The 25561-nt window shown below is 36.9% G+C and overlaps 2 protein-coding genes across 10 annotated transcripts in view; one reads left to right on the top strand and one right to left on the bottom strand.

Moving 5' to 3' along the window:
* Positions 1-2050: 2050 nt before the first annotated feature.
* ccp110 (centriolar coiled-coil protein 110) lies at positions 2051-11764 on the bottom strand. Of its 5 annotated transcripts, XM_082137420.1 has the most exons (15): positions 11224-11764; positions 10787-10967; positions 10433-10561; positions 7937-8918; positions 6859-6980; positions 6415-6568; positions 5619-5669; positions 5439-5524; positions 5233-5349; positions 4624-4725; positions 4421-4537; positions 4223-4290; positions 2893-2955; positions 2686-2748; positions 2051-2214 (listed from the first exon to the last, which is right to left on the bottom strand). In XM_082137420.1, exons 2-15 carry the CDS (start codon positions 10931-10933, stop codon positions 2142-2144), a joined length of 2274 nt encoding a protein of 757 aa, XP_081993546.1. In that variant the 5' UTR covers positions 10934-10967; positions 11224-11764; the 3' UTR covers positions 2051-2141. The 5 variants fall into 5 exon arrangements, with proteins under 5 accessions (XP_081993546.1, XP_081993548.1, XP_081993544.1 ...); XM_082137422.1 differs by lacking the exon at positions 2686-2748; XM_082137418.1 differs by lacking the exon at positions 2051-2214 and having other exon boundaries at positions 2221-2748.
* A 593-nt stretch (positions 11765-12357) lies between these two features.
* The window catches only part of sun1b (Sad1 and UNC84 domain containing 1b), a 42728-nt gene continuing 29524 nt past the window's right edge, over positions 12358-25561 (top strand). For 2 of the 5 annotated variants that reach the window (XM_082137371.1, XM_082137368.1), the window contains exons 1-2: positions 12702-14941; positions 17334-17428. In XM_082137371.1, the coding sequence (XP_081993497.1) occupies positions 14930-14941; positions 17334-17428 (107 nt within the window). In that variant the 5' untranslated portion in view covers positions 12702-14929. Of the gene's footprint in view, positions 12661-12698; positions 14942-17333; positions 17429-25561 lie in introns of those variants that run through there. The other 3 variants (XM_082137372.1, XM_082137370.1, XM_082137369.1) reach the window with 3 other exon arrangements.

The raw sequence follows: 25561 nt of genomic DNA, 5'->3' as shown, positions 1-25561 counted from the left end.
GGCAAGGCACCGGGGGTGGATGAGATCCGCCCTGAGTACCTCAAGTCTCTGGATGTTGTGGGGCTGTCTTGGCTGACACGCCTCTGCAGCATCGCGTGGCGGTCGGGGACAGTACCTTTGGACTGGCAGACCGGGGTGGTGGTCCCTCTTTTTAAGAAGGGGGACCGGAGGGTGTGCTCCAACTATAGGGGGATCACACTTCTCAGCCTCCCCGGGAAAGTCTATTCCAGGGTACTGGAGAGGAGAATCCGGCCGATAGTAGAACCTCGGATTCAGGAGGAACAGTGTGGTTTTCGTCCTGGTCGTGGAACACTGGACCAGCTCTATACCCTCTACAGGGTGCTGGAGGGTTCATGGGAGTTTGCCCAACCAATCCACATGTGCTTTGTGGATTTGGAGAAGGCATTCGACTGTGTCCCTCGCGGCATCTTGTGGAGGGTGCTCTGGGAGTATGGGGTTCGGGGCCCTTTGCTAAGGGCTACCCGGTCCCTGTACGACCGGAGCAGGAGCTTGGTTCGCATTGCCGGCAGTAAGTCAGACTTGTTCCCGGTGCATGTTGGACTCCGGCAGGGCTGCCCTTTGTCGCCGGTTCTGTTCATAACTTTTATGGACAGAATTTCTAGGCGCAGCCAGGGGCCGGAGGGGGTCAGGTTTGGGGACCACACAATTTCATCTCTGCTCTTTGCGGATGATGTTGTCGTGTTGGCCCCATCAGACCAGGACCTTCAGCATGCACTGGGACGGTTTGCAGCCGAGTGTGAAGCGGCTGGGATGAGAATCAGCACCTCCAAATCCGAGGCCATGGTTCTCAGTCGGAAAAGGGTGGTTTGCCCGCTTCAGGTTGGTGGAGAGTTCCTGCCTCAAGTGGAGGAGTTCAAGTATCTTGGGGTCTTGTTCACGAGTGAGGGAAGGATGGAACGGGAGATTGACAGACGGATCGGTGCAGCTTCTGCAGTAATGCGGTCGCTGTACCGGTCTGTCGTGGTGAAGAAGGAGCTGAGCCGTAAGGCGAAGCTCTCAATTTACCGGTCAATCTACGTTCCTACTCTCACCTATGGTCATGAGCTGTGGGTTATGACCGAAAGGACAAGATCCCGGATACAGGCGGCCGAAATGAGCTTTCTCCGCAGGGTGGCTGGGCGATCCCTTAGAGATAGGGTGAGAAGCTCAGTCACTCGGGAGGAGCTCAGAGTAGAGCCGCTGCTCCTCCACATCGAGAGGGGCCAGCTGAGGTGGCTCGGGCATCTTTTCCGGATGCCTCCTGGACGCCTTCCCGGGAAGGTGTTCCGGGCATGTCCCACCGGGAGGAGACCCCGGGGAAGACCTAGGACACGCTGGAGGGACTATGTCTCCCGGCTGGCCTGGGAACGCCTCGGTGTCCCCCCGGAAGAGCTGGAGGAAGTGTCTAGGGAGAGGGAAGTCTGGGCATCCCTGCTTAGACTGCTGCCCCCGCGACCCGGCCCCGGATAAGCGGAAGAAGATGGATGGATGGATGGATGACACATTTTAATATATATATATATATATCATTAAAGCAGCATTAACTTTTCTCTTTATCAATACAGGCGTCTATATAGGAAAACCCCACCTTTCCGTTTAATGAATCTCAAAATACAGAATTTGTAATCATTCATAGAAGGGTAATTTATTAATTTATGTATCCTATATGAACCTCTAAATAATATCTGGACTAAAGGCCCGTTCAAACCAAAAACTTTAACTATATTAGCATCCACACCATTGCACAATATCGTTCTGTTTATTATAAGCTTGCGCACGCTGCAGTTTTGTCGTCTGCCACTTTAAGAAGGATTCTGATTGGCTGTCAATGTTTTTATCGTTCATCAGCTGGAAAAAAATCGTTCTGAAAGTGATTCCAACGATATCATTTCTCTTTGCTGTTATTGTAATAGCTGTGGTGTGAACTCTGCTATTATTAATATTTAGAAACAATTATAGTTTGAAATTGTTATAGTTATCATCCTTGGTGTGAACGGGACCTTAACTCTATATTCACACATGCAGTTGTAGAATAATGTGAGGAAATAAATATCAATGAATGACATTTAATAATCATGAATCATGAGAGTATCTTTAAATGAATCTCTATGATTAGCACAATATTATTTTTCATGTCCAGATCAACCCAGTGAATGCTGTTTCTTCAGCCTCTCCGAACGCTGAACTCTCTCCTCTGGAGTCTTCTTGTAACTCCTGAAACACATACAAAATTTGTATTTTATATGTTTTCTATTGCAATATTGCACCTAATATTGATGTATTATATTTGAACATTCAAATTGTTTCATTCGATGTGAACTCAATTAGTTTGAAATGTGGTTTTGCATCTTTATACAATGCATTCTCTAAAACATACTGGGTTTGTTTTAAGGCTACTTTCATACAGAGTGATTCTTTGTAATATAATACAGTGATATTTTGATCACACTTCAGTTGACTAAATGACTGCATGAGATCCTGCCAAATGCATTTACAAATAAATGCAGCCAATTTTAAATGTCAGGTGACTCTTCTGGCAGAGGCTCGGTGGCATTTCCAGTACTGCAAGCGTCCAGCAAAGACTGAATTGAATTTCAAATTCCATCAACAACAGCGTAAAAGAAAATGGAAATGGCCAGAATAGGAGATTGCATGATCAAAGGAAGCAAAAGGTGGAGAGCTGACCCGCGGCGCAGGAGCTGCTGGCCTGAAACTGGAGCGTTCTGGCCCTGACTGGGCTGCAGGATCCTTCAACACACAGGGACAGGGAGACCGTTGGAAAGATGTACGCAGCTAGCGCACATATATGGTGCAGAGGGCATGGTAAATGTGTAAAGTGTCTGTTTTCCCTCTGTGGGTAATGTGTGTCTATTGGAGTGTTTTTGTCTTCACCTTTTTGTCGGGGGACTCTTGGTTTTCTGAGCTCGTCTGGTCTGTCCTGGAGATTCACCAACTCTGATGACAAGAACATTTTAGAGCAGATCAGGAAGTGAATAAAGGCTATTTCAGTTAATAAATAGTTAATCAAATAAATAGCATTTTATATACTATTTTGCTATACTATACTATATTTTATATATATATGAAGAGTTCAGATGCAAAAGCCTCTAAATGCCATCTGAAATTTTCTTATAGAATGATCATTTTTATCAAGCTCGTATATTTAAGTTCAGTAATTTCGCTTAAATGACCATTAATAGGTAATCTTCATTGCCATTTAAGTGAAATTATTGAATTTAAATATACGAGCTTGATAAAAATGATCATTCTATAAGAAAATTTCAGATGGCATTTAGAGGCTTTTGCATCTGAACTCTTCATATATATACTGTATATACATTTCATTTTCAACTTGTTTTTTGTTAAAGTTGAGGCCACATTCTTTTTACCATGCAATCATTATTTATTTTTGTTACTTTTTTCATAGATTTTGTTTTTGACCTATATCTTCAACTATGGAAATCCATATATATGTATGTGTGTGTGTATATATATATATATATATATATATATATATATATATATATATATATATATAGATATATAGATATGCTATTAATAATAGTAAATAAAATAAATAGTATTTTTATATAAAAACAATTTGTATTGTAAATTATTTTATATATATATATGAAATATATATTTGTAAATATATAGTAAATATTGTAAAATTTTGAAGTAAATATATAGTAAGAATGATATAAGATGTGTATATATATGTGTGTATATGTATATGATTTCCTAAAATATATATATATATATATTTTCCTCAATGTATATCTAAAGTATATTATATTACATATACTTTAAATATATATATAAACCATTTAGTTTAAAAAAAAATTAACATCTAGTTACAGTGAAATTATAGCTTTCAAAATATATCATGACTTATTGTGATTTTGTTCCTTATATTTTTGTTTAATGGGCCGAAGGCCATAAATGTGTCACAACATGAAGTTCTGGAGTTACAACCATAAACAAAGACTTCCCATCTTTGATTCAATTCAGTCCTTTATGTCATATTAAAAAAAGGTAACATTACTATTGCACAAGTTACCATCCAACAACCAATAATCTTGCCAATGTTTATGTTGTTTTGGCACCTAAATGGACCAACTGCATGTCAAATAAGTCTTTATCAGACTTAAAAGTTGCATGATATAATTGCATGATTGCAGACAAAAAGTTTCAAACATAATATTGTTCTAATACAACTCACCTTTTCTTCCTATCAAGAGATTTCTGGGTTGCAGCAGACAAAATCACCTTAGGGGGCTTTGCTTTTTCCTGTATGCCAAATCAAATATTATGTGTAGCGTACTTTTCAAAACAGCAGATTGCCAGGGATCAACACTAACCAAAACTAAATGGAAATAAACCGATGAAGATGAAAGCAAAAAGTGCAGATTGTTGTTACCATCTCTCTGAGTTTTCTCTTAGCTCTCAGATCTCGGTCTTGCTGTAGCAGAGACAAACGCTCCTCTAGTGTCATAGTGAAGAAGATATCATGAATGTCAAACAAGGCCGCGCGTAACTGTAACAGAAGCACATAAACATATTGAGTGCCAGATCTGATGCTGTACACACGGTTCTTTAGTACCAAAGCATCAAATGTGGGACCTGAGCTCTGACGCGCTCTTGCAGAGACAGATCTTGCTCTGACAGCTGGACGTTTCGTTGAACAGCATTAGTGCTGAATGAACGAATAAACTCCTGCGTGTCCTGAAGAAAGACACATGTAGAGAGATGATCAATCCCATGAGGGCTTTATTAGCATGTATACGAACACTATTGTAAGTGAAAAACCAGTCACAAGTCGCACGGGTATATTTGTGGCAATAGCCAAAAATACATTGCATGGGTCAAAATGATTGATGCCAAAAATCATTAGGATGTTAAGATCATGTTCCATGAAGATATTTAGTAAATTTCCGACCGTAAATATATAAAACATTTATTTTTGTGAGTGAATGCGTTATGCAGCACAATCGCGTACATAAATGGACAACTTTAAAGGCGATTTTCTCAATGTTTCGATTTTTTGCACCCTCAGATTCCAGATGTTCAAATAGTTGTATCTCGGCCAAATATTGTCCTATCATAAACCATACATCAATGGAAAGCGTATTTATTCAGCTTTCAGGTGATGTATAAATCTCAATTTCCAAAAAATGACCCATGTGACTGGTTTTGTGGTCCAGGGTCACATGTTGTGCGTTCTCTTCTCACTTGTACGGTTTGACGCAGGTGTTTGACTTTCTCTGTTCTCAGCAGTCGTCTGGTCAGAAAGCCCTTCACGATAGAAGTGAGGCGACACAGTGCCCTCTGCTGCTCCGCTGTTATAACCTGTGTGCGACACACACCACTGAGGCTTTATCTTATAATAACATTTATTCAAGTTGATCAAATCAATGCAAAAGCTTTTAAAAACCAACCTGGCTCAGCCTGTTTCTGCTCTTCCCTGTGCTGGGATGATTTAGGCCTCTCATATATATGGAGGGTGATGATGACACATCTAAACCTAAAAAGAATAGAATACCATGTTAATATATACCATAGTACGTGCATACTATATTCTTTTGATTTTGTAGTAAATGAATGGTTAAATTGTTTACCCCAAAATGACATCATTTCGTCATATTGTTCTAAATATGATTTTATTTCTTCTGTGAAACACACAAAGATGTTTAAATTCCCAACGCTCTAAAAAATAACTGAAAGCTTTCTAAATGTAGTCAACCAACACATGACTGCGTCTGAGCACATGCAACTGAAAGTTTTGAATCAGTGTTATTTTAGCATTATTTATATACAATTTTAATACTTGTTAATATTGTGAATTAGCTTCTTTTTTTTTCAATATCAGTTTTAAGTTTTAGTAATTTTATTATGTTCTTTTGTCATTTTTATCACTTTTTGTTTTGATTTCTATATAGCTGTAATTTACTTTTTATTTTATTTTGTTTAAAATATATGTATTTAATTTCAGCTTTATTTATGTATATATATATATATATATATAGTGTATAAATACACTACTAGTCAAAAGTTTTGGATCAGTAATAAATAAATAGCTATATATAATAGTAATATTTACTTTATTATTTTAAATTGTAATAATGTTTCACAGTATTACTGTTTTTTTGTATTTTTAATCAAATAAATGCAGCCTTGGTGAACAGAAGAGACTTTCAAAAATATAAAAAATCTTACAGATCCCAAACTTTTTACTGGTAGTGTATATATATATATATATAAGCTGAAATAAACATAAATATTAGATTTTTTCATTTATCTAGCCTACATCCATAAAGCCACTGAACATTTATTTAAACACAGAGTCGTAACAAATTAAAGACACTGGGCTAAAATAGCTGATGTGTTTTCATCTTAAAGCCACGGCTGACATACCAATGACTGGCACAGGGTGTCGTGGTGATCTTTCTCCAGGGCTTAAAGGGCACATGATGGGGCTCAGTATAGGGTAACGTTCACACCCGTCCTCGCCTGCTACAGGACTCAGACCACCCTGACCCCTCAGTCTCCTGACCCGCTCCTCCGACTCCTGAATGAGGAACAGAGAGATCAGGATATATACAATACACACATGATGCATATCAAAGACCAGAGACTCCAAGCTGCAGTCCAGGCAAATGTTGTTTGTGAATAAATCATATTTATTCTAGTTCATGTATAGCAGATGTGTAACTGTTAGTGTAGTTCTCATCCATGAGGAACTTATAAGGTCCCATTTGGGTTAGGATGCCAAGGTAAATATATAGTGAACATGTGGCAATTCACAAAGGTTTGGAACAGAGCCAATGTATATATTTATATGGATATGCCAATGCTGACCTGACTGTGATGCTGTTGTTCCCTCTGTTGTTCTGCCACCAGACACGATAATCTGAAAGCATAGTCATCCTCCAGAGACCTCTGCATGTCTTCTAGAGCGTGGACTTGCCATTGCATCTCATCTGAGAAACAGGAATACACAACTGAGAGGATACTATATCAAAGAAAGCTGAAAATCTCGTCTTTACTCTCAAATGAACATTCTCCAATGGTTCTCTCAAGGGTACCATTGATTAACTCTTTATATCATGCGTTTTTTGTGTCTTGAGTTGTTATAAGGTTCTCTGGAGATTAAAAAAGTTCTTCTTGATATGACATTATCGGTTCTTCATATCAGTCTTTTGGATTGTGGGTTCAAACTGAAAACTCCTTGTCGAAAAATGTATATTTTGGAGATAAAAATTATAGATATTTTGGAAGCAATATACAAAAAAATGCAGTATTAATAATAATTTTATATTGGGGTCTAAGAAATGTATTATTGTGGATTGTTTTGTATTATTATTATTATTATTTATTTATTTTGGAAGTACTATTCAGAATATGCATTATTGTTAATAGTAATTCATATTTGCATGTGACACACACACACACACACACACACACACACACATATAGTAAAGTTATATTATTGTTATATTATGTTGTATATATTAAATATTTCCATACATATTTTACTCATTCTTTTTGGTTTGAGTATAATGAGCCCATAAATGCATGTTAAAATAACAACATGTTATTTTTGTTATATGACTCTTTTTCTCATAGTATAAATGTCTCTATAATAAATGATAAAATATAATAATGTAGTAGCATTTATATTTTAGGAAGGAGGTTTTTCGCAAGAGGATCATCATATTTGGGCATTCAAATATTGGGCATCACATATGGCATTAAAAAGTGTGAAAATCCCCGCTTTAAAACACCAGCACATGATGATTTTTAAAGAAACTAGACTAGAGAACTCAATGTTCTTTGAGGAACTTAAAAATGCTCAATAATATCAGGCCGTAAAACCCATTTCAGTGCTAATTTGAGTCTTTGTTTTCAATAGTGCACTCGTTTGTTCTGTTCTTACCTGCTCTCCTTTCTTTCAGCGCTGTGCTAATGACACTGTTTCCCTCAAATGATACTTTGGCATGAGAAGGAGAGTCTGGGCTGATTCCAGAGCCCATAAATGCAGCTGTGGGACTGTCCCGTGTGAAAGTCTTGCTCATTGGTGAAGGAGGAGACAGTCGAGTGTGCGTTCTCGCAGTGACCCCGGCCATAAACCGAGGCATTCTCTCCTGGCTCCGGTCTATGAGCGGACTCTGATGGCCGGACGACAGATGACTGTCCAGCGTGTGGCATCTCCTTCGGAACAGAGGGCTTGTGAGCTCAGGATCCACCGGAGACGTTTCTAATCTTCCAACGGTCTCGTTCAACCTGGAGTGGTCATCATATCGACCCATACTCACATGTTCCACTCCGAGTAGCTTCCTCTCCTGCGTCCCGATTGTTTTGACTTCCTGTGGCCTTGCATTGGCTGTATTGTTTGGTTGGTTGGGGTTGTCAGGGAAAGAGAAGAAGATGTTGCCAGCAGAAATGGGACGAGGACGCCCACGATGGGGTCTTAAACTGCCATTTAGACCAGATTCTGGACTTATTAGGTTATTAGGAGAGGTCTGATTAGGCGAGGGAATATAACAGGGAAAACCAGAGACAGTCCCGTCCAGAGAAGTGCCGTTTTCTTTATCAAACGGGATTTTGGTGCCGGTGACCTTTGATCCCTGTTTACCTTGTTCTTTTTCAATAAATTCCCGTGATTTCTTCAGTAGGTTCTGCAGACAAACTCCTTCTGTGTCAGTTTCCTTCTCTTTTTCCTCCATGGCTTTTCCTCTCATAAGTCCAGGGAGCTCAGCTGGTGGGGTCACTGCTGGCTTATTAGATAAAATGTAAGGCTCTGTGGTCCCAGTAGGTGTAAGATGTGCAGTATCAGTAAAACCATTCCTGCAGTCTAATTTTGGAGAAGGAGACAAGCACTGCTCTGAAGGCTTTGGTACGTCCAATATTTGTGGTGCCTATAATGCAAGAAGATATGAAAGCAGGGGTGTCACTAGACCCATTTTAGGATTGCTTTAGCCCCCCTAAGTTTCCACCCAGCCCTCCTAAAAATTAGCGATTAACTCTGTAATATATGTACATTAATTCGTGATCGCATCTGTCCCCTTTAAAACTCATACGAAACCAGCTTTGGGCCCATCCCCGTATAGAGATCATAACAATCTGTCAATAAATGCACTACTACAGATTGAAGAATACGCTGAATAACGCAGACTTAAATACGGGCCGTATTTAAGTCTGCGTTATTCAGCGTATTCTTCAATCTGTAGTAGTGCATTTATTGACAGATTGTTATGATATCTGCATCTCTGTAGTTCTTTGTCATCAATGCAGTTTATATAATGTGATGTGGGAGCAATTCAAAACGGTTTTCCATCCACTGTAAAATCTGGGCTTATTTAATCATTTATTATGACATTCCTTTCATCTTAATGGCTTTTTCCACTCTTGCTATACTTCATACATCAGTGCAATAGAATTGCTCAAATTTGTTATAATAGTAATTTTATAATAAATCTAAAAGCAAAATATGCAAAAAATAACTATAAAAGGGAGTGAGCTATTGGCAAATGAGCTATTGAGCTGCAGCCATCTACTGGTTATAGTGGTAATTTTTATGTCATTTTCATGTTAAAAGTGTTTGTTTTCCACCAGGTGACAGAAATCCGTTATCCGTTATCTCCATGAATGAAAAAGATTTAAAGTAAATTTTACTGCACAAATGCAGAGAGTAAATAATAGTGTTTAAATCTTTACATGTTGAAAAAAAATATGAAAAAAATATTTTACTCACATATTGCCAATCTAGACAATTACAGTAATATAAAGTTTGTCTATATTCTTAATGAATATGAATGAATATTAGCAGGTTATTTAAAATGATTAGAAATTAATTTAATATTCAGGGATTGACTTGATTATGTAGAACATAATCATAGTATAATCATGCCAAGTATACTAACAATATATTCAATTATTCTCTTTTTTTTAAATCATAAACAATTGGTGGCTGAGCCTCTCTAATATTGAAATCCTAGAATCACCCCTGTATGAAAGTAAATTCAATCAATTATTGCGAATAAGCAGTATATATTTTTTCATAGTTGAAGGTATAGGTTAAAAAACAAAATCTATACATAAAACGGGAAAAAAGGAAAATAAATAATGAATGCAGGGTAAAAAAAAAAAGAATACAAGTGAAATGAATGATATACAGTCTCTATTAACAATAATAATAGTGTATAAAGAAGTTATATACAAAATTAATATATATATATATATATATATATATATATATAGATGAATTTTCATAGATGAATATCTGGGTAAAAAATAAAATAATATCGATGTGTAAAAGGAAAAAAAAATCAGTTTTCTAATTAATTAGTTTCGAAATTGATCGTGATTATAAAAATAAATAAATCCGGGACATAAAAGTACCTGTTGGTCGAAGAAACCCTTATTTTCTTACCTTACTGGTCCAAAGAATGGCCTGAATCTGATTGAGGAGGTTATTGTTATAATGAATCTGTCTGTCTGCCTCCATTTGTGACGCTCTTTTCCTGTATTCAACCATCTCCCTTCTTTGTATCTCGCTTAGCTGGAAACACAATATGCAAAAACTTTCAAATAATATGAATCATAATTAGACAATTGAAAGGGAGACAACACTCTATTTTTTGAATGTGGAAACCATAGGCTGAATGTTATAGCCTAATTATTACTGTTCTTAATGTTCTTTATTATATTTTACTGTGCTAACTCTTGCTTTTGAAAGTTTATCATATCATGTATTGCAATCACACTCTGTAATATAAATACTCACAACAGGAGACAGAAGTGGCCTGCCATGAAAGCGGATGAGAGAGTGCGCCACCCCTCGCGCAGGTGCGGTACTGCAGCTCATTTCATGCATCATTTCCGACTGCAGTTCAGACAGAATGCGTGCGCAGAATCCCTCATAGCTGTCCATGTTTTCTTACAGCGGTCTGCACAACTGGAACAGTCTACATATTGAAACGTAAACGTTAGTGCACGTGTTATATGTCGTATATTGTCGTTCATTCGGTCAGATTGAGCTGTCACAGGCAGCAGTCACGTTAGCTAGTAATGCAGGCTTTTAGATTCGGATTTTAAACAGATTCTCAATTATATCTATCAATCACTCCGCATTCCACTGCTCTTTCCTCTTTCCTCTGATGTATTTGCTAACAGATAATCACGCACAGGCACAGATGTTAAAATCTCAGCATCAGCACCTACCTTTATATCGCAATGCAGGATGGAGCTTCTGTTTGAATAATGACAAAAAAATTAAACAAAGTGTATCATCAGCAAAAGGCTTTCCTCTGCCACAGATGTGACTGTAACACCAGTATGATGTCGCTGTGCTGATGTTTATGTTGGACGTACAGATGCAAATCGCGTAATCGTTTCCTGTTTTGTCCGTAATTACGTTGAGAATGATAACGAAGCTAGTTATTTACTCTATATTCACATGACGAAGGTCATAGTGTGTCCGCAGGAGATGGATTTAATATCCTAGACCTCTCGCCTATCTGTCCTTCTCCAGGGTCTTGTGTCTGTCTGTCATATGGTCTTCATCAGCACCGCCCCGTTCACTCACCGTCATCCTCTCCATTCACTTGGACGTAAAATCAAAGGAAGATTCCTTCAGATACATTTTTAAGATACAGATGTGATTCATATCTGCGTCATATTTTTACTTCAGTAGCCCTTTAAATTCACTTTACTCCTAATTTGATCCATAGAAAATGAAATAATTCCGCAAATAGGCTATGCTTTAATTATAATTTATAATTACAATGAATGAATTAATGAATGAATAGGCTAAATAAATAAATAAAGTTCGTTTAAAATAAGGAGGTTCCCTGAATAGCAAAACAATTATTTCTGTAATTCCTGCAGTTATTTCTGAGGAAACTGAATAATAATAATAATAATAATAATAATGTATTTATGTATTTTATGCTGAGAGAGAAAATCGCACATTATTTATTAATTAGGCCAACATGTATTTATTAATAATTTATATATTGTATTATTATATTGCACATATTATATATTATATATTAATTATTATTAGCCTACTTACAATTATTTTAAAAGCCAAAACAGGGGACGGTGTGACGTTCTCCCTTAATTACATTTTTAAACATACGATATGATTCCTTCCACTGTAGTAAAATCTAACAATTGCTAGAAAAGGTTAAAAAAAACAAGCATGTAAAGTTATTGTTAATAAGCCATACATAACAGTAGAACTGTTCAAATAAAAATTATATATAGGCTGTTTAATAAAATGTTTTATATATTGTCCCGTCGTATCGTAAGGACTGTCATGCGCGTCAGTTGGTGTGGGCGTGGCTTCCTTCGCTGCGCGCGCCAGTCACTCGCCGCTCAAACTCACTGGTCTGTGTCCGGGTGGACGGACATCGCGGAGGCGTCGTTAAACTTCACTGTTTACTCGTGTTTTACTTAGAGACAGACAGTGAACTGAAACTGGAAGCGGTTCTCACAGAAATTGTTTGGGTCGTCGATTTCCAAGCTCATTATAAGTTAACCGTTTGTATTTGAAGGACTCACCACCAAACAAACCAGTGGACTTTGACAACTGCCATCGCCTGGGTGAGTTTGCAGAAGTAACTTACCTCGGGAAGAAGGCAAACCAAAGAAACAGTAAGCTATTTGTGATTACACTGACTCATTTGTATAATGGATTGTGGGTATCTGACACTTTTAAATGATAATAAACAAACTGAGACGTCTTTAAAGTATTTAAAATAATTTAATCCTACTGTACGTTACCTATATTAAAAGGGCAATTCACTGTAAGTAGATATCAAATTAGTGCATAACAGCATTGTATCGCAGTTTACTTTAAAATCTCGTGTGTTCCCTAGAAGAAGTGGGCTTGAATTATGAGCTATAAGGCGTTAACTCCACCCTGAACGCACATTCATTCTTCAAATATGTATAACCGTGATCTGCTTTAACGTCACTGCATCAGTAGTCTAGTAAATGGCCAGTAGGTGGCGCTGTTGCATCGCGTATGTGGCTTTGAGAGTGTATTGAGGAGCAGTTGCTAAATAAAGTCATGCAATATCACCAAGAGACCCATAAATCTTATCTTGTTGTAGTTTACTTTATAGAGGGCATATTGAACCTTTGAATAGTTTCACAAGTTTCTCTTGTAGACTGAGCCAACTGCAAAATATGCAAGCATTGTATGGGATGAGTCCAATTTTTTTTAAAGAAATAAATAGGTTACAGTTGTTGTGTATCTTCTCTAAATGCAAAATGACTGCAGAGCATTTGTGTTTCTTGGCACTAAGAAACAATTTGACCACATATGTTGAGTAAGGTCTTTTGCATCTGCTGTAACTGTTTTTGCACTGTAATATTTTGCATCTGAATTTGTCTTTGGGGATCAATAAACAGTATGTCCTGGCCTATTGTGTTTGTGCAATTTTCTGACTGATTGTTACATGGCTTTTAGAGACATTGTGTGTTAAAACTGGAGATCCTATTCCCATTTTGAGTCAGCTTTTGGGATTGCTTTGCTTAATATTGCAAGACTTGAGGTTTTCTGTTTCGGAAATGAAGCTAATTGTGTAATAGCTGCTTTTAAACTTTGGCACAGAGTGGATTGATAAAGAAAATTGGATGAATTACAGGGTAAGTTCACCCAAAAATAAAAATGATCCCATAATTTATTCACCCTCAAGCCATCCTAGGTGTATGACTTTCTTCTTTCAGACGAACACGATTGGAGTTATATTAAAAAATATCCTGACTTTTCCAAGCTTTATAATGGGAGTGAATGATACCTTGTTTTTTGAAGCCCCAAAAAGCGCATCCATCCATCATAAAAGTAATGCATAGGGGGTTAATAAAGGCCTTCTGAAACAAAGCGATGTGTTTTGTAAGAAAAATATCCATATTTATAACTTTATAAACTATAATCACTGGCTTCCAGTAATGACTGTACGTGACTCTAGTTACGGCGGAAGAGTGACCTCTGACACGACATATTGACGAACGCGGAACAGTTCACTCCCAATATAAAGCTTGGAAGAGCCAGGATATTTTTTTTATATAACTCCAATTGTGTTCGTCTGAAAGAAGAAAGTCATATACACCTATGGCTTGAGAGGGGGAGTAAATTATGGGATCATTTTCATTTTTGGGTGAACTAATCCTTTAATCTCATCAGTCGGTCTATTAATATGTGAGTCAGTGGGAAATAAAGAGATAATAAAAAATCTTATTTTAAAACTTTTTCAATTTGACTTGACTTGATAATGTGTTAATCTATAAATTGCATTTTTAATATTTTGTATGCATATTTTGACAGTGATTTGTCCGACAAAGTACCTCATGTGAAAGTGATGAAAGTCGGATTTAGATTGTTATTTAGAATTAAATTAGCCTTTTAATCGTAAAGATTGGCCAACAAGCTCTGTTTCCATTTATTTACAGTCTATTTTTACTCCAAATGCTCGTATTTACGTCGCTTTAGGCTGAAGTGAATGTGTTGACATTCTTACGGATGGGCCCATCTGAATCCTTATATCCAATGCTGAGTGACGTCGAGCCGGAAGGCGTGACTCTCGTGTTTCCACCAATAGATTCAAAGTATGTCGTTGATTGACAGTTGAGCCTGGAAAATAGGAGGAACGTTTGTGCGACTTTATCCGTCTGGCTTTACTCTGTTATGGAAGCCATTTTGGGATTTTCCTAGTAGTAATTGTGAGTCAAGCACGTAACTTTTATCTATTCCCACAAAGATCGCGGAATTTGGATCGGGTGTTTGGATACATAGTTATTTCTATTTTATTTTGTTTACATTCCCGTCGAGATGCGCCACACATTTTGCGCATCCTTGAACTGGATTGTCATTTCTGAACGGGACTATCTTCAAAACAACAGGAGATTATAGAAACTGATGGTCAAACTGGCAAGTGCTGGAATACTTTGATGTCGTTTATGATTTCATTCAAACATTATGGACAGATACATTGATATTTCACGCGTAATATACAGTCCTTGGTGGACAGTCAGTGAAGCTCCTTTCTTTCCAAACTCTTGACAGAAAACATGGCCCTGGATTAACTGTCATACACGCAACCAGGGCTTTATTTCTATATGATTTATTTTGTAATATTCTACGTTTTCAAATGTAAACAGTGCTGAAGTGCGCAGAAACCCCTTTACGCATTCAGATAAAAGAATCGCGCTGATACAGTGTTGCAATTCAAAGCTGCGTGTCAAAACCCAGTGAGCCTCCTATCTGGATAGCATCGCACACTCATTCTAAACAATGAAGTCCATTCGCTTTTTAAGACATCGAATCGAAAGTTAGGCTACCTGATATACAAATGCGAGTTTATTATTCGTATGTTCATTACGCGTTTCGTTGTAACGATGTAACGCGTTGTTCAAAACTGTTGTCTAGGTAGACAGCGCACTAGTTTTTGATACGCAACCAAATGTTGCAGAAACGTCAAATCTGGAGAGTTGTGCGCTATCATGTTCATGTTTATTAATGCAAATGCTCCTCTTCCACAAGAGATAAAGATGCAAAGGCACATGAAGGTGTGACTAGGTCAAGATAGAGACATAAATCATGACTTCTTTTGTTTTTGTTTTTGTCTGCCTAATGCACAAAGAAAGGAGCTCGTGGTTTTCACCATTGACTTGTTTTATTGCACTATTAGTGGCATGTCATGCTTGGAACATAACTTCTTGTTTGGGCTTGTGAAATGTGTGTTTAGAGAAGAAAAATAGGTGGGAAATTTGGGGATGTTCAGCCTGTCTCTTGGGTATTGGAGAGGGGTTTTCTAGATCTCCTCTGGTTTTGAGAATGACAAGACATGCAGTTAGAGGAAAGGTAAACAAAATGAACAAGCTATTTGACTTTCGGTATTGTAATTAAGCATATGAATATTATCTTAATAGTGTTCTGTTTGTTCAGATGCTTAATTCAGCACTTTGAAAAGGACCAGGACAGTTTGGAGTAAGTTGAAAGTTAAACTCTTAGTGTTTGTTGAAAGCTCTACTAGTCTATTGGATAACTAAACAAAGTATTCAATTAGGTATAGTGCATAAACCATGCAAAACTAAGGGATTTTTAAATTGTGATCAAAGCTGAGCTTTTACTGTAAATCTCAGTAACACTTTACAGTCCATTTTGATTCGTTAGTGTTTGTTAATGCGTTATTATGAACTAAGGCTGTGAAACGATTAATCGCATCCAAAATAAAAGTTTGTTTACATAATAAATGTGTGTAATGTGTATAATTATTTTGCATAAATAAATACACACATGCATGTATATATTTAAGAATTTTATTTATAAATAAAATATTTATATATAATATAAATATATATATACATGCATGTGTTTATTTATATATGCAAAATAATTATACACATTACACACCACACATTAATAATACATACATTTAATTTGTACATAATTTTATATATATATATATATATATATTAAAATATATATTTTATAATTACTTTTGTTAATTGGTAATACATGTTTGTATAATACATTAGCTAATGTTTATGTATTTAATTATAATTTATTATTAATATAATTTAGTAATTAATTTACACATTTAACTTGAGATGTTATTTATTTAATGTAAAATATATTAATATAAAAATTTACCTATATTAGTAATCGCTGTGCAAATATTGTTCATATTTATTTCATGATACCTAATTCATTAATTGTCATTATTGTAAAGTCTTACCAAAATGTCTATAGTGAACAAATTTGTTCAGCTCTAAAATAATATTTCATTCGTTTTTTTTATTAGTGCAAAGCAATCTCTGTAAGTATGTTTAAAGTCTACATTCAGTAATTATGACTGGCTGGAAAAGTTGTAGAGAGCCATTATCTGTGTAAATATATTAAAGTCTACACGCACTCTCACTGTCCTGTTCGCTTGATAGTGTTGTTGATTTTGAACGTTTAGGTGTGTCCGTCACTTCCTGCTCGATTGACGATATCAGATGAATTGTTTGCACATTTAATAAGCACAATTTACTATGAAAGAGGTGTTTTATATAGTTACTACTAGCTTTATGTTCAATCACCTGGACCAGACTAAACAAAAGTTGTTACCATGTTGCTCATCGGGATTCCTCCCAGAGGCAGGCTGAACCGTAGAGTGTGTGTGTGTGTGTGTGTGTGTGTGTGTGTGTGCGTGCATTGTGTGCATGCTTTCATGGGTGTGACTCTGTTTATGCATCGAGGTCACACCCATCATCACACGTTAGCTGTTGCCGTAGTTTTCGAAGTCTGCTCTTCACATCTGGTTTGATCTTCACAGCGTGCTCAGCGAATTGCCATGGATTTTTCCCCTCTGCACACGTATACTCCTCCTCACTGTACTCCGGATAACACGGGCTATACCTATTCACTCAGGTGAGATCACTGTGAAAATGAAGAAAACATTACTGGGTGGAACTACAGGCAGTGCACGTCCCACATTTGTTCTTAGCACATCTCAGTTTACATTCCAGTAAACCTTACAGGGTTTTGTGTAATTATGCTTGAACTTTCCTCCTCCTCAGCTAATGATTTTCCCGAGAATTTCCGTGTCCTGTTGAACCTGTTTCTTTGCTCAATTCATGCAAGTTTGTGGTTGTAGACAAAGAATGTGATGATAACTTCACTAGTTCTACCGTTCTGTGTTTGTGGTCCATTTCATGTTTTAGCTTCTTGTTTGTTTTAGTCATTATTTAGTAGTTTTATTCAGGTGTGTACTGTACCTGTGTAGTTTTTTTTTCCATGGCTGTCAAGAGCCAGGTGAGAGGGTTGGATGACAGCAGGTGTGGTTATTTACCTCAGGCAAGTTATGAAGTTGCACATAAATAATGGCCAGTTAATATGAATTTGTGTAATAATACCCTTTAGATCAGCAAAAACAGTGTAGATTTGACTGTGCTGACGTTTGTATGCAGATAACGATTTGTACCCCCACTGGCTGCACTCACTGATACCACTTTTCCAGCTTAATAGTGCCGGTCCTGGTTTGTGTAACACTATTTATGATTATTAAACCAAATGTCGTTACAGTTGAGTTCACATCACATCACATAAGTATAAATTATATTTTTTTAAAGTTTTAAAATGGACATTTGTGTAATATGTAATTGCCATTTTATAAAAAACAAAGCTATTAAAGGCATCTAATTTTATTTTTGATTATTTATTTATTTATTTGATGTCAGATCTGGTCTAAATGTTTCTAATAATAATAAAAATTGTTGTTGTTTTTTGTTGTTACAATGTTGTTATTGTTAACTATTAAAACAATTTTTGGTAATGGTAAATATAAAATAGTTTTTTGAAATATGTCTGAAATAAAACAAATATTAGTTGAAAAACTTAACTGAAGTCACTAAAACTGTATAGTGTATATACTGAATATAGGCTTCAAACATTGTTCAATTAAGTGAACATAGTTAGTGATTAGTATAGTTAGTAAAGTTAGTAATAAAGTGGAAATCAAAGAAACATTACAGGTACCAGAACAAGTGCAGGTCTTGTTGCACTTTAACACTGCAATTCTTATAGATGTATTATGACATATGATATTACATTATTTTTTGTTCCATCCGGTTATCACAATGTAAAACTAGTGCTTCAGTTTTGTGTACGGTATGTTTTTTTCAAATACTGCCATAACGGTGCATAGCTGAAACAATTGCTGCATCTGTTCAATGGCCATGAAGAGCGCTATGTAGAGTGTATTGAGGGATCCTCTTTTAACTGCATACCCTTCTTACTAACGGTTATAACTTTATAACACAACAATAAATAATCCACACAGCTAATTCTCTTTAATATTGCAAATACCATGTATAGCCTTATGATTTCTGTGATGTGGAAGCAGCTGTTATTTAGTCTGCCCCTTTAAATACTCAAGCTCTTTAAAGCAGGATGAATTCTGAAGTTCCTACGGTGGAAACTCGACTTTAGTTATTGTTCTTGGTGTGAACAGGCCTTTACTGTATAAAGCGGAATATCACAGAATTTTGGGATGAATTAAATCAAAAGTAGGGCAGTACAATGAATCAAATCGTGATATGGACTAGTATCTGTGAACATTTAAAGACCCACTCCGATGAAAATCATGTTTTTCTAGGTGTTAACATGTTCTTGTGGTATTTTTCTGATGTTAGAGGACATATCTTGAGAAAAATAAATTCAAAGTTGTATTTCTGAGTATTTCTGCATTCAAATGGCTGTGAATCAGTAGCAGACGCTAAAATGCCAGCTAAAATAGACTGGAGTTGTGACGTAGTAACTCCACTGGGCGGGGCCACAAGCTCATACTCCCCTCCGCCCCGCCCGGTCAGGTTCTGAGGAGTAGAGAAGACGATGGCGGATCAATACCTATGTGCGGTAGCGGGTTGCAATGCTAAGAGGAGAGATATTGGTCTTAGCTTTCATGCTTTACCAAAACATGTTGCTGTGAGAGATGAATGGATTACGTTCCAGGGTTCCAGGGTTCCAGACTGCGACCATTTTTTGAGAATGTGCGAGTTAAAATTGTATGTGGTCGCATTTGTGCGAGTGCATGGTCATGTACTACTCAGTTAAATTCACGCATGAATTTTCCTGCATTGAACTTGTTTTAGCGCCCGCCAAAGTGAATTTTTGTCCCGCCAAAGTCTTATTTGATCGGTGAGTAATGTAGATGAACTGCTGCGCTTGTTTAAATGAAAGAACGAGCAGAGAGAGAGACCCGGACGCGCGCGCGCGCACTCTCTGTCTTCGGAGCCAGGCGAAAATGTAAACAAGACCTCACCGTCTCCAAACTAAGCGCTGTCTTGCTCTCTCTCCCTCGCACATATTAATCAAAATAAATCGACACGGCGGTAAAAGGTCGGAAGACCAAAGTTTCATGTGGAGCATTCTGAGATTTTTTTTTTCTTTTTCTGAATTGCCGCTGGGTGTGAATTGTGCTAAATAAGTTGCCTTATCTTCTCTGAAAAGGGTTCCGGACATTCAGCTGACATAAAACAACACTTTAATTAAACGAAAAAAACTATCCAGTGATGAAATGTTTTCTGTGTTGACAGAAAGAAAGAAAGACAGAAAGAGGCTGTTGCTGCCTATGTATCTCGCTTCAGCCAACGGCTCCGCCCACAACGCAGAGGCGAATTGCTAATGAGCTACTGCCGCTCTGCTGAAGCGAAGTCCCAGAAAACGGCACAGGTTTTGTGATTTTGGCTAAAAACGGCATAATCATCATTTAAAGACCACTGAGAATATAAAAAAAATAGCTCAAAATATGATCGGAGTGGGACTTTAAGCTCAAAAACACTGCTATTGAAACCTGAATTCTGCGTGTCTGTGTGAATGAGTGCCGCAGTTTCGTCTACTACACACATACTGAAGCACGCATGACGCTCATGGTGTTTTCAACATCTCACTACATGAGGACATGAACACGTGAACTTCATCTGCTCTGAGAGTCACTTTACCAGCATTTCACCATTTCATTTGATAAAACTATTGCCATATCATATACACATGGAAACTCAGTTCTTCACGACAACCTGTCAAAATAAAAGTTCGGCCTAACATGAAGAAATTATAACAGAAATGTATTACTATTGCACAGTGGTGTACTTCATGTAGTAGTAGTAGTAGTAGTAACAGTTTATTAAAGAGTATCAAAGGTCTTCATTACAACAGCCAAAATAAACGTTCTGTCTAACTTGAAGAAATTATGAAAGAAATACATGACTATTTTAAAGTAGAATGATGTACTTCTTAAAGTAATGATAATCATAATTTTTAAAACTTTATTTTTGAGGAATATCACACACATTTCCATACGTTTTTTAATAAATTTTAATTTGATAGTTTAAAAGCTTAACTAAATTGTTAGTGTTGTTAATTGATTTGATTACCTCCATTTTTCTATAAATTAAATTTGTATTTCACAGTACAATGTTTTTATGTACTCCTGACAGTAAAATAAAAGTTATAATAAACTAGTATAAAGGTCCAGTCATGAGAAGAAATACTGTGATACGCTGTGAAACTGCCAGCATCTGTAAAAATACAGTGATAGCCTACATGTTTTTGGTCATACCGCCCAGCATTGTCAAACATTGCAATTTCAGATTCAGTCTTGCATTTTGAATCGGTCGTTATTACTGAAACTTTGTGGTGTGAAATTAGCAGCATGAAAAATAAAACTTTTATTCCAATTATGAATATCCTACGCCGCCTTCTTGCTGATATATTTATTACTAAGGTAGCTTCTGTCTGATTGGCTGTTGTACAGGATTGTTTCAGCGGTGCCAGTGTGTGCACTACGAGTGTGTCAGCGTAGGTTGCATGACTGTGTTCTTCAGGCAGAAACCGTCGTAAAAAGAAGTGGGATCGAGTAACAAACCGTTGAGCCATCTGCCGCTGGCACTCAGAGAGACGTGACGAATTAGAGTTACTCAACGCATGTCACACAGGGAAGACAAGCTTACAAAGAGTTATTGTGTAAGCTCAACAGAGAAAGGAGTGCAGCGAGAGTAGAGCAAGACTTGCTTGTTGAGTGTTTGGGGAAACTAATGTTTTCTACTTACATTTTCCCACTGGATCCCTTTGAAATGAATTACCTGAGATTGATGCAGTCATAAGGGGAATCTAAATGCCTCTTTAACAGAGAGGCCTCTTTATGTATTTATTTATTTATTTATGTGGCGCTTTTCACAATATCAGGTCAATTGTGAAAATGTACTGGCCATGAATATTTTTCACGTGACACACAATTGTATTTTATATAATTTGTTAATTATTTAAGTAGATATTTATGTATATTTTGTCTGTGACTGCAATTATTTGCTGATTTTTTTCCACCTTGCATATTTTTGACAAACAGTGGAGCTCATTGAGTCGTACAAAATATTGCTCAGTCGCCTGTTTGAGCTGCGGGGCGAAGATATAATTTTTCCTCTCATATTTTAGTGGTTAAATATGAGTAGTAGTATCTCTCATGTGTCGTAGGGCTGTCAACGAATATTCTAAATTCGAATATATATTCGAATAGTTTTAAAAAACAGAAATTCGAACGTGAAAATAAATATTCGAATGTGAATTTAGAATATGGTAAAACACGTCCGCGGAAGCAGAGGCGCGGCTGTCTGCTTTGCGAGTGGGCGCGCGCTAGGGCTGTACTGTCCCAGTCGATTAGTCGATTAATTGGTCGATACGTTCTGGTTCGACCAAAATTCTGATTGGTCGATTTTTTGCCGCGTTCATTTCATCAGTTTTGCCGCGTTTATTTCATCAGTTTTGCCGCGCTGAGGCGCGCTCATTTCATCAGGTGGAAAGCACTAACTGCTAATGGGGGTGTTTTCAGAGTACCCTTGTTTCACTGTAACAGTCTGTCTTCAGAACACCCCCCTTGTTTTCACCTTTTTTGGATTAGCCCAACCCAAGAGAGAGCGATAACTATAGAAGGTTTGATGCTGAATATTATTTATTTAATTGTGAGAGCGTTTAATAGTCAGTCCTCTTCTAACATGTCAACAACAAAGAAATCGACAGTGTGGCAGCATTTTGTTAAAATTGATAACAGGAAAAAGGTCGAATGCAAAGTTTGCAAGCAACAGTTTTCCACAGCTCGACGACAAACATGACATATCATCTAAAAGTGGTAAGCTCACTTGTCTGCGTTAGCTTGCCCTGTCTGTTTTGAGTAGGCTATATGAACATATCAGAATTTGCATATTTCAATGTTTTAGTGTGATAACCTAACTTTTTTATTTTTTATTTGGAGCCTAATGCGCAATTGCGCTGTGCTGTTGGTTCTTGGTTGTGTTAGTTTTGAGCCTTATTTTTCAGTTATTCACTTTATTTCGTTTCTGCTCTTGATCTGGTTTGTTTAATAAATATTCTTTTTTTATTAAAGTGGATGTGCCTTTTGTGTTTATTAAGAGTAAAAGCTTTAAGTTAATAGTCTATTCGTGTCTCAGCTGCGAAGCTGAGCTCATGTTCAGCCTCGCTCGGTGCGAGGACATGCACGGTGAAATGATAGTGTCTTATAACTTATTATTATAACATATGACAAAAATAATTGTCTAAATTATGTTGCATATTCCTCAACAGTTCTTGTGATGATATCACTAGTTGACAACATAGTACTATTTTCGGAAATCATAAGCTATGATATTGCGCAGGTGCACGTGATGCAACGCTGTCAGAGCCGACAGACTCGAGTGTCAGACTCATTTCAGTGCAAAATAATTAGGTCAAAAACGATTTAATATACTGCAAATAGCCTACTAGTTTTTTTTATGTTTATTTATAATTCATTTAGGCGGACAACAAGGCTACCAAGTACTGCGCACAGTGCGCATCTAATTAATGTAACGTTTTTTTTTGTTGTTTTTTTACCGTCATTTTTAGTCGATTTTAGTCGATTAATAGTCGAAAATTTCAGGATTTCAGTCGACCAAGATTTTCTTTGGTTGAGTACAGCCCTAGCGCGCGCGCTGCCTGAGGGACAGGTCACACGAGTCGCACTGTCTAGCACAGCGTCACTGCTGAAAGTTGACAGTGCACTAAAAGACAATGGAATAAATTGCAGTCAGTTTTTCCTTTTTTTAATACAAGCACCAATAATGTAAGTAGCCTTTTTCTTTTTTAATAGCACTTTATTTTTGATGAACCTCAGGGTAAAAGTTCTTTGTTGTCACATTTCTCTGAATTGTGTGCCTCATTTTATTTAACGTTAAACAGAAAAGTTCCATGTTTACCACAGCTCGCTCGAGCTTTCAATGTCGGTTCTATACTGTAAAACTTCAATTAATGTTAATAAATTTGTTTCAATCACTGAATGAAGCCTGCTATATTTGGGACAAGAGTTGCGACCTTAAATTGCTTGCACAAAACTCTTGATCAGCACTCAACATGTGCTTATTGTTGTTCATTTAAACCGTTATGCGCAGAGAGAGCGTGAGCGCGAGGGCGCGCGAGAGAGAGAGAGAGTGCCTGCGAGTGAGCGAGAGTGAGGTCTGCGGTCTTGGCCATTAGTTTATTTACTTGGTTTTGTGTTGGTAATACATTGTCAAATATGTTTAAACTTAAATTAACTACCTATACAAGTAGTTATGTATGTCTCTTTGTATTAATTTGTCCTGTTATTGACGTAATGCAGGATGCGTATTGACAAAATGCGCAACCAGATGTTCGAATAGTTCGAATATTCGTGTGTTTTTTAGAGGGAATATTCGAACGTCATTTTTGAGCAATTTTGACAGCCCTAATGTGTCGTCGCACTTACATTATTCATTTTAGCTTAAAACATATATTATGTTTTATTTAACTATAAAATTATGTATTACTAGTAAAATTACAGGCAAGTAAATTTTCACTCTTATTTGGCAGGCAGTGCAGTTTATGTTTGACGGTTGGCAAACAGTTGTTTGCAGTGTATCAGTACTTTGTGCTTTTCATGCATATTTTTGTTCAAATTATATGTGTCACATGTTGCGTAGTCAGAGGAACCCGTGTGAAACTGGGGCAGAAACACCAAGAAATACATTTTCTTAATATAGCTGCTTCTGGTTTGGACATCAGGGTGGAACTCTAGGGATTCATTAAAATGTTAAGCAAGATGGTAGAAGACGTGCATTCTGGGAAAGTGTCCTGCATGAAGGGAATAGCTCTACAGGAATAAGTGTGCATGGCAGAGTCACTCAGCAGCTGCTGGAGTGTTTGACAGCTGTACGATAATGTGTGCGTGCTGAACGAACGCACTGAAGTTACTTAATAGGGGTTTTGTTCTGCTTTAGCTGAGCTGTAATAGAGGAAATGATATAACAGAATTTGAATAACCACATCACATTTTTCCGTTTGATAGTAATTCTCTGTTTTTTTTCTTTTTTTTCTGGAAGCTGGAAGAGCCAAGCACAAAATGTCTTTTGCCCTTAAAAAGTTGTATCTTTTTTCGGAGGTTTCTATTATAAGGGAATAGCTGCTCTGGTAACTAAATAAAATTAAAAGCATATAGGAATTCACAATATGTTGTGCATTTTTTACTGTTTCCATGAGTTGAGGTAAAGATGAGTCATCATGACTTTCATTACTTAGCCTAATGCACGTTGTGAAGTGATGGTTGATGACTGAAATAATATGATGCCTTGATTTTAGGGCTGGGCGATATGAACAAAATCTTATGTAAGGGATAATGTACATCCAGCCACTTGTTGTTATCGCAGAATAAACCCCAACAGGGTGATGATGGGTCTTGAATCACACTGAAGGGGTTTATTCTGTGATGATAAGTGGCTGGATGTACATTATCCCGCTTATTAATCGGCTTCTTGCCACAAGTAAATAATTAGACATAAAATATTGACTTGAGTTTTTTACTTTATTTTATTAAATATTTTATTAGGTCTTTAAACACACAGCTTCCTCGGAGAAAGCAGTTGCTAGCAAGCGGCAAGTTCTAACTAGACAGACATTTAAGGGATACGGTACAGTCATACCACTTATTATACGGCATTTCCCCACACAAACAATAATGGGGAT

This window comes from Leuciscus leuciscus, assembly GCF_965113295.1.
Source record: "Leuciscus leuciscus genome assembly, chromosome: 1".
Taxonomy (NCBI): Eukaryota; Metazoa; Chordata; class Actinopteri; order Cypriniformes; family Leuciscidae; genus Leuciscus; species Leuciscus leuciscus.
The sequence above is the reverse complement of the archived record's forward strand: the minus strand, read 5'-3'. Positions and strand labels throughout refer to the sequence as shown.

Coding starts and splice junctions, on each gene's coding strand:
- ccp110 (XM_082137418.1), bottom strand. CDS start 10,933: ATGGACAGCTATGAGGGATTCTGCGCACGCATTCTGTCTGAACTGCAG. Junction 10,562..10,786: donor GGCCACTTCTGTCTCCTGTT/GTGAGTATTTAT, acceptor TTGTGTTTCCAG/CTAAGCGAGATACAAAGAAG. Junction 4,538..4,623: donor AAGAGCGCGTCAGAGCTCAG/GTCCCACATTTG, acceptor CTTCTGTTACAG/TTACGCGCGGCCTTGTTTGA.